This window comes from Mixophyes fleayi, chromosome 3 (assembly GCF_038048845.1).
Source record: "Mixophyes fleayi isolate aMixFle1 chromosome 3, aMixFle1.hap1, whole genome shotgun sequence".
NCBI lineage: Eukaryota > Metazoa > Chordata > Amphibia > Anura > Limnodynastidae > Mixophyes > Mixophyes fleayi.
The window spans coordinates 335,195,247-335,210,288 of record NC_134404.1 but is presented as its reverse complement, the minus strand read 5'-3'; the positions used below and the strand labels follow the sequence as shown (position 1 = coordinate 335,210,288).

At 40.6% G+C, this 15,042-nt stretch overlaps 1 protein-coding gene across 1 annotated transcript in view; it reads right to left on the bottom strand.

The window, feature by feature from the left end:
* Positions 1-247: 247 nt before the first annotated feature.
* Positions 248-15,042, bottom strand: part of LOC142144949 (calpain-2 catalytic subunit-like) — a 42,775-nt gene continuing 27,980 nt past the window's right edge. Inside the window, exons 12-21 of the mRNA XM_075204318.1 lie at positions 13,187-13,398; positions 12,770-12,806; positions 12,165-12,230; positions 8,567-8,624; positions 6,876-6,940; positions 6,078-6,146; positions 4,647-4,725; positions 3,818-3,934; positions 3,458-3,516; positions 248-1,008 (exon numbers count right to left, since the gene is read on the bottom strand). Coding sequence (XP_075060419.1) covers positions 985-1,008; positions 3,458-3,516; positions 3,818-3,934; positions 4,647-4,725; positions 6,078-6,146; positions 6,876-6,940; positions 8,567-8,624; positions 12,165-12,230; positions 12,770-12,806; positions 13,187-13,398 — 786 coding nt within the window. The 3' untranslated portion in view covers positions 248-984. The remainder of the gene's footprint in view (positions 1,009-3,457; positions 3,517-3,817; positions 3,935-4,646; positions 4,726-6,077; positions 6,147-6,875; positions 6,941-8,566; positions 8,625-12,164; positions 12,231-12,769; positions 12,807-13,186; positions 13,399-15,042) is intronic.

Here is a 15,042-nt window from a genome sequence, read left to right as displayed (position 1 = left end):
AAAACCTTAAATCCGAACCAAAACCTTTCGTCAGGTGTTTTGCGAAACAAATCCGAACCCAAAACCTCAAGCAAATCCGAATACAAAACACGAGACACCAAAAGTGGCCGGTGCACATCCCTACTTCTAACTTGACTGCAGATCATTTATTTTGGCTTATTCCTGTGTTACATATGATACCAAACCTCTAGACTAGATCCTAGCTGTGACATCCGTGCAAAATCTAAAAAGCAGACAAGACACCGTGTGATTTTTACTTTTTTATTTACCAGTATTTAAAATTAATGTTGCATAACATATACTGAGCAGAGCTCATCATATATAAATACATCTCTTCCCAAAATATAGCAGTTCCAGTTTTGCATAGATCTATTGGTTTTTTTTGGGCGATTGATAGTTACTGATGCTGAAACTTTTTTACCCAAACCCACTTCCTCTTACTGTCCCCATCTCCCCACACATGCTGTGTTAATGTACCTGTATACTACACCCAGAACCGATAGTCACAAGAATACAGACAAGGAACCAGTGACGTCACTAAGCCGCCTCTTGTCTGCGTGATGTCACTGGCTTATCTGGAACGGATGGGCTGCATTCTCAGGAATAATGGTTCTGGTGGATTCACTTTACAATCAATGTACGTCCTGGATTTACAGGATTCTCTGGATGAATAGGTTTGGTTGATGCTGTAGGCGTTTGTGGCAATGAACTTAAAGATGCACTTGTGAATACATAGTCATAGTAACAACATTGCTTGACACTCTATAAATGGGGTTTATATTCCTGCGTTCCAGTTTCACAGGTCTGATCAGCGGCATGTGGGGTCAGGTCCTTTTTTTTTTTATAGAAAGGATTTTTCGGTAAGAACAAATCCCCCCAAAGGCACATAAATCCTACACCTAATATTTTGTACATTTCTTGTATTCCGTTTCCTTTTCTTCCGGTGCATAGAAAGTTCTTTGTCTGTCTCCTCATTGGAGGTCCTCACAGGACGGTGTACGACATCCACTGAAAGGACAAACACTTGTGTTACTACATGTGCTCAAAGTGTTCCTCTAGTCATTGATTTCCACTCTAGTATACTTTTTACAGTATAAGCAATGTCCCTTTAGTGTGTCTTTCCAAAATAGTCTTGTTAAATTAATTATTTTTCAGTGCACCCATCAACGTAGCCATGTGATGAGGCACAAGAGTCCTGGGGATAAACGTATGAAGCTCCGATTTCTGCAAGTTGCCGGAAATCGGCACCTTTACAGGAGAAACTTAAAGCGGCGATGACTTGTAAAGTTTACCTTTACAAGCCATCGCTGCTTTAAATTTCCCCTGCAAAGGCGACAATTTCCAGCCACTTGCAGAAATCGGAGCTTCATTTACCTCCTGATGTCACTGATTCCTTGTGAACCAATCAGCTGTTTCTTTCAAACAATTGCCTTCTGTAAGCACACGTTGCAAAAAATAAGTATATTAGTAATTATATATGTAATATTTTAAACAAACTTGGTAAAGGTTTCTTCACACAAGTGAAAAATATATTTGCTGTTTATTACTGAAATAAGATCTAACCCCTGTCTGCTCCCACCGCTGGATCCAATGCCTGTGTTCTTTATGTTCTACAATCTGTTACCCACCCTCAGTACATACACAGCTTGGTTCAGTCTCCCAGCCGTGGGTAGAGAGAGGGGCGACAAGTTATAGATGAAGCGGACCCTCGCTGCACATACATCAGCACAGCTAGGGGCATACAGAACACAGGCACTGGGGTTTGATTATCGGGCCTGGGCAGCCAGAGGTCAGGAGATTTGGGTAACTATGTAACCAATGGGCAACTGCATAGTTAAAAAAAATATATATATATTTTTTACAAAATAAAACCTTTAATCCATTAGAAGTGTGAATGCTCTATAGAAAATGAAAACTTTGTACTCAAAATTAGTGAAAGTATATACATTACACCCCCCCATGAATTAGACATCACGTAAACAAGCTAGCATTAAACCTTCATCCAACCTACAAAATTACATGGCCTATGTCACTGTACATTTTCTCATCTATTCCTCTAAGCTGCTGGGGATTCCTGCTGGGTTTGTTTTCAGTTAAAAAAAGAAAAGAAAGGGAGAGTGAAGTTAGTTGTGTAGCGTAGAGGACTAAACTAAAACCTAAACTGCGCTATTATACTGTGGGAATAAACTCCAACGCGCTCTATACTTAGACGCTGTTTCAGTTGCCGCTCAGTGGCTCTGTAACGGGTTATTATGGTAAAACTACCATAAACATTTGCATAGGAGTGCTGCGCACTTTAAATAGAGCACCACCAATTCTGCAGCACTGAGAATAGTTGTCACTCACCTCAGTTCCTGCCCCACTGGGCTTACAGTCTACATTCTCGAACACACGTTAGTTTTGTCAGCAGCCAATTAAACTACTAATATGTTTTTGGAGTGTGTGGGTGGGAACCCACAAAAACACAGAGAGAACATACAAACTCCACCCCGGTAAGGGCTTGGTTGTGAATCGAATTTATGACCCCAGTGCTAGGAGGCAGTAGTGTTAACCACTGTGCCAACATGCTGCCCAAAATCTTGTTGTTAAGCATTGTTTAGACCTACCAACAAAATACCCCCTATCCCATGGAAAAAATTGAAAAGTGACAGTACGGTGGTGTAGTGGTTAGCACTTCTGCCTTGCAGTACTGTCACGAGTTCAATTCCCAACCATGGCCTTATCTGTGAGGAGTTTGTATGTTCTCCCCGTGTTTACATGGGTTTCCTCCGGGTGCTCTGGTTTCCTCCCACACTCCAAAAATATACTGGTAGGTTAATTGGCTGCTAACAAATTGACCCCAGTGTGTGTGTGTTAGTGTTAGTTAGGGATTTTAGACTAAGCCTCAATGGGGCAGGGACTGATGTGAGTGAGTTCTCTGTACAGCGCTGTGGAATTAGTGGCGCTATATAAATAGATGATGATGATGATGATGATGATGATGATGATGGAGTAGTGTGAGTGAAGAAAGTAGCCCTAAAAAAGGATTCAAAGCTTTAGTTGTAGCTCTGCCCTCTAGTGGTGACTGCTAGTAACAGCCCCAGTCATTCTTACTGACACGAGCACTAGAAAAAAAAAGGTTTGTGGAAAGATAAAAGATTTTCTATAAAATCCTAAACTTATATGTACAATACAAAGTCAAAGTAGAACGAAACAAAAACTTTAAATTGGCGAATTCAGCAATGTGTGTACTCCCAAGTGGAGGCGGCCATTTTGTGAGATGAACCAAAATTCATGAGAATATAACCTATGACTTAAATTTTATGTAGGTTCATTCAGATAATAGAATTGATTAGAAATGTATTTGTAATCTGCCGCTAACTTGCAGTAATTTCTAGATACCACTAAATGATGCTGACATTTTTCAGAAGGGTCATTGATCATTCAGCTATTTTGGATGGTATTTGTGTATACTTACAGTATCAATTGTGAGAGGCACCACGCCACTGTTATCCACATCCATCTTCTTGAACAGCTCTGCAGATTATTAAAAGACTGATTAAGAAAAACGGTCTATAACTTTTTGTGAAATCCCAGCATACCCCATCACCTATACTGGAAAAGCATGCTGGGATTTGTAGTTTCGCACCAACTGGAGAGAGACAGGTTGACCTGCCCTACATAATCAAAATCACACAGGTGATAGATTCCATTCATTATCGGATATAGAAGGTTTGGGCAACATTGTGGCGCTTCAGCTGCCATGGAACTACAAGTCCCAGCACTCCCTGCCAGTCTTTGTGAACTGCGTCAGTTGTCCACGCCACCCATCACTTACTAAACATGATCTCCAGCCGAATCAGACATCGGACGAAGTTATCAAAGTCAATGGAGAGGTCGTCGTCGGCGAAACGCGCCACGAGCAACTGGTGGAGTTGGGAATTCAACTTAAATCCTGAAAGTACAAAGAAAATGTCACAGTTGTATAAAAAACACGCCCCCATCCATAAGCCCAGCGGAGGCACATTGACTGCTGGGTAAAGTGACTGTGTATATAAATAGCTTCCTATTGGTGAGTGCAGCCGCACCCCTCCTAAGCTGTGCATGTATCATACTGCAATCAGCAACAGCACCAGGGCCCAAATGACTGCAACATTCGTGTATAATAAAAGAAAGCCTCCAACCAACTATATCAGTCTGGACTGGAGTCCCAAACGGGACCCTTAATGTAGGTCTATATATTAGAATGTAATATATTGTATATAAAAACCATAATTATACAAAAGACAAGCTAATCTAGACTTCCACCCCCAGACCCGTTTGAGACCACAGCTTAAATCTGCCCTGGCAATTGCGTATCAAAATGTTGATCAATAATTTACTGAATTATCCTGATAGATTTACACTGACTGGTAATATACTAATCTGCGATCATCCTGAAAAACGTGCACTGTTAAGAGCCCTTGTACAGTAAATCTGGTGATTGAAGCTTTAAATTTGCAAAACAAACCCCTCATCCTGTGCACGAGATTATTCCCCAGCTGCATTGTGGTCACTACAGAATCAGTAACAGATCTCACGGTACATTAAGCCAATGGACAGAGGATGTGTTAGTGGTAGAAATGTCAGTGTTCTAGAATGGTTAATAAGATAAATAATCTACAAACCAGCTGTCTCCAGGGCCTTCCTCATCTCGCAGGCATTCATCGTCCCCGAACGGTCCACATCGATACTCCGGTAAATTGTCTGCAGGAAGCAAAAGACCTATCAGTATCTCAGACACACAAACATCTTCAAAATGTCCCACTCAACCCAGTGCCATGTGGCTTACGCAGTAATAGTGTATTGTGCACATAGGATTTTTAGATAACGGATGACAGTCAGATGGGTAAAAAGAGCTAAAATAATATGTTCATGATCCGTTGTGCACTTTGCAAAAATCTCGTGTTCACTGTAGGTTTGGCTGAGCTCTTTCACGGAACCTATCAAATATAAAACTTCACCCACTTTCCTGCTAAGCCCCACCCCTTTTGCGGTCTGCGAATCAGGATGTCCCTCCAAAAACCTTCCCCAGAGCCAGAAAAAAAAAAAGAAAACATGGCTGCCAGAAGCCAGCTTTGTTATGATTTTTACAGTGATTGGTTCGTCTTTCACATATCCCTCAACTGTCTCGATTTCAGCGGGACAGTCCCGAACTTAGGTTGGGGGGTGATGAGCGATAGCCAACAGGCAGCAGAGTGCTTTACAGCACTAGACAGCCGTCTGGGGAAGTGGCCACGTCCCCATCTAGACATGGCCACGCTCCTATCCCGCTTGCATGTTGGAAGGTCTGTCTCTCTCCCCCTTCCAAAAGAAATGCCAGTCACTACCCCCAATTATGTTATATCCTATACTACTATATCATACCAGCAACCTATTGTATTGTGATAGGATTATTATATTATTATTGTAGATTTATAGGATAATCACACTTGAATAAAAGGTGCCAGACAAGTGCTTGGCGGCATCTGAATGACCTAGAAATATGGGTCAAACGTAGGGATAAGACTGGGCAACTTTAGCGCAGTTGGACGATTACCACTTACATGGCTAGATATGGTCATCGTCCAACTGCATCTAACACCCGTCCTGACCGACGTCTGATGACCCCATCACATATAGGTTGTATGGAGAGTCCCGAGTCTCCTACGTTACGGACTGCTATATAAATGTACCATTCACTAAAAGCCATTAATAAGCATATTATTCATACTTGCCAACTCCGGGAGACTCCCGAAATTCGCATCCCGCTGCAGCCACCGCTAAATGACACGATTCAGCCAGAATCGCGGCATTTTGGCCCCGCCCCTGCGACGAAACATAATTTCCGTTGTGGGGGGCAGGGCTAAAATGATGCGATTTGTCTTGCCCTGCCCCCTCCCGCCCTCCAGTCACGCCCATCTCCCGGAATCAGAATACAGAAAGTAGGTAAGTATGATATTATTACACACTCAGCTCTACATATTTACATTACATAAATACACAATTGGTGTATAATGCCTTCATACTACTTTCTCCCCCCCTCCAGTCATAGCAGGGGAGCGACATGCAACACTTACTTGGTAGTTCTGTAATTTTGACCACAGAATGTTGAATTCTTTCAGTCCTAGTTTGCCGCTGCCGTCCGACTGGAGTAATGTTGAAAGTTAAGGAAAATCACAGAAGAGCGTAATATATTTCTTGCAATCATAGCTTAAATATCTAGGACTCGAATTTTTCAAATTTGTTCCTCCATTTGCCCCATTGTGCATTTTGCTGCTAGAATTCAGCTTGAATTTGTCCCAGTCCTATTCCAGTCATCCCAGCTCCATTCATCATCTATAAATTCTGTGTAATGTGAAATTTACAAATACAAAGAGATAATGTGCTGGACTGTAAAAGAAATATGGCAGCATGCAGTGATGTTCTGGCAATAAAGGGAAGACAGGATAGTACAGTTCAGCCTTCTCTCCAATATACAAATAGAGGAATGGGATCTATTATCCATAATGGTTAGGAAGAATAGGGTTTTGTTCATAAATTGGGGCACCATGCCTAAACCATATTAAATGACAATAGCCCTGTATTTTTACATATGTCATGTGACATTCGTCTACTTATTAAATGGTTTAGCAGTGCTCCTCACAGTGACTGTAGTGGGAGGCATTTAATGTTCATGCGTATATGACATTATCGCAGAACAGCAGCAAACTTTTTTTTCCCCGGTTTAGTTTCCAGACTAAATAAATAAATATATATATATATAATTTTTTTTCCAAGCTTAGTTCCACTTTTAATGAAGATATACATATCTGATTATCCTATAAGGATAGTGTAATATAGACATGAGTCAATATTCAGTGTCATTAAGAGGATACATCCAGCAGATCGACAATGGTCTTGCACGTTTCTAGGGTGAAGCCGTCGGACTTGATGTCCACCTCTAACACAACAAACAAGAGAATTAATTGTATTTAGTAACTTGTTAACACATCAGTGCTCTGCTAGAGCAGGTACGAGAGAGATTGTAAAACATAAATTGATTTGAGCAGTGTTAGACCATCAGTTTAGAATGCCGCAGTCTTAGAATCAGGCCCGGCGCTCCCATTAGGCAAGGTTAGGCAATTGCAGGGCGCCTCGAAATAAAAAAAAACCGGAAATCCACGGGGAGGAGAGGAGGGAAGGGGCTATGAATCTTACCTGCGTGAAGCTGCTCCTCTCTGCTCTGTCTTCTCCCCTCCGCTCACTGACAGTAACAGTGTCTGTGAGTGGAGGGGAGAAGACAGAGCAGAGAGGAGCAGCTTCATGCAGGTAAGTTAAAGAAAGACATGGGGAGGGGTGGGGAGCTGAGGGGAGGGAAGCGCAGCAGCGATTTTTAAAGGGGAGGGGGGCAGCGATTTTTACACTGTGCCTAGGGCGCCAAGGACCCTAGCACCGGTGCTGCTTAGAATGCCGCAGTCTTAGAATGCCGGGATCTTTTGACCAGATAGCAAGTGGGTGTTACTTAAAAACAGTCGCACACACTTATTCTGCACAAGTATAATTCATATGCCAAAATTAATGAAGATTCTACAAATTGGGTTGTGCACAAATTCTCTGATATTTAACACTTTAGCTTCACTATGTTGACGCTTTATAAATAAAATATATCAATAATACTCACTGATTCTTATTAATAAAATATAAGTGTTTCCACCTTCATATGACTAATTTATTATCATGCACTCCTGCAACTTAAAATAAATATTTTGCCCTTCCCCGCTTAGTTTCCTTCTGCAGTTTTCATTCCCATCTATGGGGTAGATTCACTAAAGCGTCCAAAAAAGAAAAGTGGAGGTGTTGCCCATAGCAACCAATCAGATTCCAGTCATCATTCTCTAGATGTACCAGATAAATGATAGCAACCAATCAGATTCTAGCTATCGGCAACACTTCCATTTTTTCCTTTTAGAAGGTTTGTTAAATCTACCTCTATATCTTTATACCATCAGGGACATTTGTCTTAAGATAGAAGATGAATCTACTGTGTTCTTCCCATGGGAAACACAGAGCAGCTTTGTGTTGTATCCAGGGCCGTAACTAGGGCTGTGCGACAGGGTCGACCGCCCAGGGCGCAATGCTGAAGGGGGGCGCAATTTAGGAATATTTTAGGTTAATTTGGTTGAAATTGAGGGCTAGGGGGGCGGCATTTGTCTTTCTCGCCCAGGGCGCTAGAATTCTAAGTTACGGCTCTGGTTGTATCCCAGCATACAGAAATGAAACAACTCTAATTGTTGATATAAATACATAGTGAAAAGCACAGAAGGACACCAGGAAGAAAAAGCAATGTATTTAGTAAAGGTTGTAGGAGGGCATGTATAAGTCATAAATTAGTCATGTAAACGTGGAAACTCCTTTAATGGGCTGTGAGGTCTCTGAATTGAACATTGCATTGCCAAACAGAGTCGAACAGGAGTACAAGTGTTTACTCTAAGGCGGACATGGTTTGATAACTTAGGCCCATAGCAATCGGCTACGTCTCCCTGGCATGTAACTTTAAAAGGGGATAAGCTGAACAACGGGTACTTACGTTTGGAAATCACTTTCTTTAGAATATTACAGAGCTCATATGCGGAGATCTCCTTATCCTGGCGAGAGAGGAGACAAGTGTTAGACTCCAAGAGACCTGATTTATTATATGTCCAATTCAGTCTATGAAATCTACAGGGGAAGAAGCTCAAAGCCAACTGCAAAACCCAGAGGGATCCAGTGTCCCACTACTGTGAGAAGTTTACTACTGAAACACCCAAAGCAGATCACAGAGCACTCAGAGAAGAGGAGGAAGGCGGAGGACAGGTCACCAAACATGGCAGAGATTCCAGTCCTCACCCCGAGATTGTTATATGTCCAACCGAGGGCACCATGAACGTAGAAGTTGGTTTAGTTGTAACATTACCAATGGGAGCTTATTAAAGATGAGCTAATCTCCCACAGTTCAACTGTACAAATTACCAACACCGTCCCCGTCTCAGCGAATCATGCGCCAATCAGGTGGTGCGAACGCAGCTTTAGAAGGGAACTAGGGAAGGTGCAGGAAATGCCTGTTGCAGTTTGCAGGGAGAGGGTGTTTTATTCTCAGCAGCTTTGTGCCATTGCTGGAGTATCGGAAGCGGTGGTGGAAGCGGCAAAGGAAAGCAGCCCACTCCATATATAACTATATATAATAAACCCCAAAACTTGTACGTAAATCTACCACATTTTATAACCAGGCAGATTAGAGCCAGATATGTCCAGTTATAGAGACCTTTACGGTTTTGATGCATTCTTAACTTTGTAGACACCCGTTAAGAGCCAAGGAGATGTTGCCTATAGCAACCAATCATAATCCAGCTGTCATTTTATAGAATGTACTAAATAAATGATAACTAGAATTGGATTGGTTGCTATAGGCAACATCTCCACTTTTGTGTTTTTTTTTCAAACCCGCATCTTGATAAATATACCCCTAGGAGTAATTTAGGATGATGGCACATTGTGCTATTATTCGGTGAGCACTAAATTATTTAATTCAATCCAAATTTGGTGGTCGGTGTCCTAGTGGAGACCCCCAACAAGGAGGGCGGGACATGACACTACGGTGGCTATATCAGTCAATCACTGCGCATACGTCTGTATGTACCCTACAGAGAGCTACAAAATACTCCTCTAAGTTGTGTCACGAGAAGGAGCAGCCGATGCACTTTATATTGGGGGATTATGGGGGATATTATGGTTTTCTTGGTCCTGTGGTCACACTTGTACCTGAGACACATCTGGAAAAAAAAATCAACTTAACAAACAAAAGCAAATATTAGAAGAAAGGAGAAACACTCGATACACTAACACAGCACAAGTACAAGATAAGATATAAATAAAAACTATTTTCTAGTATTTATTGAGGCAAGAATAATAAATACAAACAGACACTATAAAACCAACATGCCGCGTTTACTTGAGGTTGAGGGCAGTAAACACTAGAGAGAAAAACAAGTAATATAGGACACTCAAGGAGAACTCTGTACTGAAGGGGCTGGAAATGGACGTGGAAATTTCTGCTTTACACAGATCCTTATGTACTATGAACGCGTCACCAAATTGCTGGTAAGCGCTAATTGCGCTAAACGTGTCGACCGCTTTTTAATTCTTACAATCACTATAAACTACACCCCCCCCCACCCCCACACAGTCTGTAACTTATTCCCTGACCTTCCCCTGGCAGACTAATGGCATCTTGCATGTTACTTGCAGCCAGGCTGTTCATTCTCAATGTCAGTTTTAATACTACTTAACCACGCAGCACAATGCCAGTAAGTAGGCTGCACGGACAAATGGCCCTGAATGTGGGAGATGTTTATTGATTGCATTCTCAATTTTCAATATTGTTTTGGAGACTTAGAAGTGGCTGAAATCTAATGAATACAGAATAGTATTCAATCTAATTGATCCTCTCTATTGAAAACAAGGACTACAAGGCATATTTACTAAAATGTCCCTGGCTGGAACGATAAGATTCCTCTATTACCTCCTTTACTGCCGGCATTTATCACTACATGTCAGGGAGGCTGCTGAACGATACACAGTTATCCCCTCGAAACAGGTCCAGGGGTAAGAGTTAAATTATCGCTTCCCTTTGACAGTTTCCATTGTCGGCTTAATTTTTTTTTTTTTTTTTTAAATAATAGTATTTTATTCAAATAAATAGAGCAAGCATTTGTGCCCTTTAATAAATATGTAGAGGAGTATACATGAGACCAGTATCACACACAGTCAGTTTGTTTCATCGTTCATTCAGCCATTTAGATCGTGGCACATGCAAGTAAGATAGGAAGAAGACAGCAGCTGTGAGCTCAGATATGCCAAGCGGGTAGAAAGCATTAGATTGCAAGCTCCTAGGCCCACTGTCACCCATGTTCTTACTTTATAGGAGGTGGGTTACGATCAAAAGATATAAAAAATAAATAAATCATACAGACTAAATAAAGTCTCTTAAATAATTCACATAATAATTTTTGCCATTTCTCAAAGTGATTTAAGTTAGTTTATAGAGTTTGTATGTCGGACGCCGGTGTTATTGGCTGCAGGAGCAGAGTGCCGGTCTGATCAGTGTGAACATGGTACATAGGACTGTACCCCAGTGAGCAGCACAGGGAGAGGGTAGATAGGCGAGGAGCAGAATGCAGGAGATATAAACTGCATACACAGTGATACAGGCATCGTACCTCAGGTGACACCTTCACCGACGAGAAGATAAAACCAAACACACATGTGGTTAGTAGGATAATAATGGAAAATGCTACATGCAGAACGATGAGATTAAGTTATACTTAGTATGTACCTACAAGACTACGAACCCTAAAATGCAAGTTTTTTTTATATAAAAGAGTGACCAATACTCACACAATATATATATATATATATATATATATATATATATATATATATATATATATATATATATATATATATATATATATATATTTATTTTTTTTCATCCAGCTTCCCAAAGCTGTAGATTTTGTAATCTACCACAATACCTGCTCTCTCTCTCTCTCTCACACCTCTCCATTGACCAGGGAAAAGATGCTAGCACATGAATCACACAGACAGGTCTAGTTTAAAACACTTTACTTGTACTAGAATACTGTTAATTGTTCCCTTCCCATAACACAAATATGATTTGTTACAAGGTTTATCTGTGCATTAGTGATGTAATGTACATTAGCAGTTAAGCGACTTCAAAGAGTCACTTTAGATTTAGCCTCAGGATACTTGCCATGAATAATAGATGGCTACCCATTTATGAGTAGAAGAGATTATTAGCTGTGATGTAAATGCTTCTTAGGATTTGGCTGAGGCAAGAACTATCTATTGCACTAGTCAATCTGATCTGTCTGTCCCTACGTCCCAATCAAACAGGCTCCACCCACAAATGCGACAACACTTTGAAAATGCATTTTATGATAGAATTTATAACTTTATTAGTAAAGGACAAACACACCTAGATAAGAGGAAAGCTGTGAGTTCCTGTACGTTCAGTGATTTGGGTGTGCAGTTTGGTTAGTTAGACATCGAACGGATTCACATCACAGTTATTAATAACCTTGATTAACGAGCAGAACCTGTAACCACACATGAAACGCAGGTCTCACCTCTCCTGCCAGCTTCAGAAACAGCCGTCTGAAATTAGGGTCAATATGGTCTTCGCTGAGATCGGGCTTTGAAAAGCAGAAAGACATAAAAAGATTATGAAAAACAACTGAAATAGCCAATGTAGGAGTTTGTTTCAAAGCACTAAACTTGCCGACTCCTTTGTATAAATCAGCTGAGCCAAACATTGTGTTACAGCCCAAGTACAAACAAAGGAAATTCCAAATCCAAAATTTTATTTGACCCCTCTCACCAGCTGTACAATCATGAGATTGATTCTGATCAGGGCCCTATCTGTGTGGAATCTGTAGGTTCTTCCCGTGTTTGTGCCAGTTTCCTCCCATAGTCCAAAACAACATACATGGCAAGCGAATTTGCTTTTGACAAAATTGCCCCTATTTTGTGTGTGTGCGTGTGTCTGTAGGGAATTTAGATTGTAAGCTCCAGGGACATTTATGTGAATGACTACATATCCTCTGTACAGCGCTGTGCAATTTAATTGACGCTACATAAATAAACAATGACAAACAGCAGTAGAAATTCTGGGTAGGGTTGAACATTGCACTTAAACCTTATGCTTCAAACATGTATATAATCTAAAGATTACCTCCTCAATGTTAGCCTCGATCTCATCATCGACAACCCTGAAAACATCAGAACAATAAATCAGTTGCTACAGAAACAAGGGAAATATTAAAGGAACCATCCGGCCAGCGGGTGTAAATGACCGCTATGCTATTGCATGTATGATATAAATTCCAAAGGGATAGGGCTTGATGTGTTAAGGGCTGGTGACATGTGGCAGAACTGGATTCTTTACCAACACCACCATAAAGTTGTGGACCCCAGATACGACATGTCCCCACCATTTCCGCCTCAAAAGTCAGGTGTTTACGCATATAATAAACTAATGGAAGAAAAACCATGAAGTGCCTGTCAGTCCTATTTTTTAGATCTGGATATTGTGGCAATGGAGGGATTCGGGCAAACCAGTTAGGATACGAGCTTCTAATCCGTCACTTACTGTGATGAAGCGTTCTTCTCCGAGAAAACACGGACGCAGAAGTCTCCCACTTTGTTGGGCTCGAAGGTTGAAGGGACGAGGATATACTCTCCTGGGGGCAAGCGGAACCTGTTGAGAACTTCACGAAGGTTTATGTAGGTGTCCGATCGTTCTTTGGCCTTGTTCTTCAGGAAGAAGTTTCTGCTCAAGTGAACATTGGTCTGGCCTTGCATCTGAAAAGAAGACAAACCTAAACATTTTAAAGGAATATCTCCAAATTGGGAGATCTTAACTACTTTGCGCTACGATTTGGCCATTCTCCTTCTGGACCCCGATATAGTGATTTTGGCAAACCCCAGCTGTGTAGCGTTTCCACAGCTCATAGATCCCAACTTTCCTAGATGGAGATTTTGTTTTTGACATGTACTTCTTGGAGTAGAAATGGTCCTTATTGCATCTATCTTGTGGATCTATACAAGGTTAGTCGTACCTACCTTGCGTTCTTCATATAAATGTAGATTAAACACAGGGGGTAATGGCAGCTTAAGGCCACTCATAAAATAGGACCAGAAGAACCCAAACAACGTGATATATATTTCTTTCTAGACTTTTGAACTTTGTAGATGTTTGAAAATTCCAAAGAGATGTTGACTGCAGCAACAGAAGGTGGATTCCTTCCTAAGAAACGGATTTGATTAATTAGTAAGGATGAATCTAACGTGTTGGTATGGAGACTAATATACTAGGTTCTTCCTGATGGAAATTAGTCATTTTTTGAGGACATTCATTTACTATAATAAAAATGAGATATTTAACGGTAAAGTCCAATGGTCAGAAAATGACCATTATAAGTCCACGGTAAAGGTTAGTAAAGTTCTTCCATGAAACGGCGACACCGATCGGTTGCACATCTGCTACTTTGGTTAGATATGGTCATTGGAATTCATGTACCGGGAGTGATATTTATATCACCAAAGATTATACACTTGTTATTCCAAAAGCATACCAATTTCTAAAATCACAGCCCGGTTTTCCCCTTCGAAATTCACAATCCAGTTTAGGTACAAGTCCTAGCGTCCAACATTAACCAATACCACTTCAACAACTTGTGTAAATAGGTGACATTGCCCAAATACATGTCACTCGTTGATGTGAGAATGAGGTATGAACGAATGTCTTACGTCCATATGGTTGTTATAAATACGATTGCAAGAAAACAACATTACATTCAGGAGAGGTGAAAATGATTAAATAAATCTCATTTAGCATTTATATGGAAGTATTGTAAAGGTTGAACCAGCCAAACACATCCAAAACAAAGTCAGACACAACCTATATAATTAGGTCATGTTGTAAGCGGTTGTATTGCTTCATCATGAAGATCAACAGAGACAAGAACGATGGCTCTCCATAATAATCATTGTGTCATTACACCTTTGTGGGTCACAGGGTTGGGTGAATGTTTGAAAACAATTTCAAGTGCTATAGATGACATTTTTGAAAAAATAAAAATTAAATATGGAGACGATGTGAGGAATATCTTTGAACTAGGAACAAGATTTGCCCTGGGTTGCTCATATTTTTCATGAACCTGATTTTATATATCAAGACATTTTAACACAGCGGTGTTATAAAAAAAAATAAAAAAATTGAGATGGGTATATTGGCAGGTATATGATGAAAAAGGTTGGCAATCACTGTACTACTGCATAGTAAGCTTTACAAGCAGTTCGTTACACCTTCCTGAAAGTTAGGTAAAGTCTTGCAACAAGAATATTAAAATAGATTGGTAGATTAATATTGCAAATAAATTAATTCAAAATGTAAAAGAAATAGGGTTAGTTGGCCTCTAAAGGGGTGTTCACCTTCAATATTAT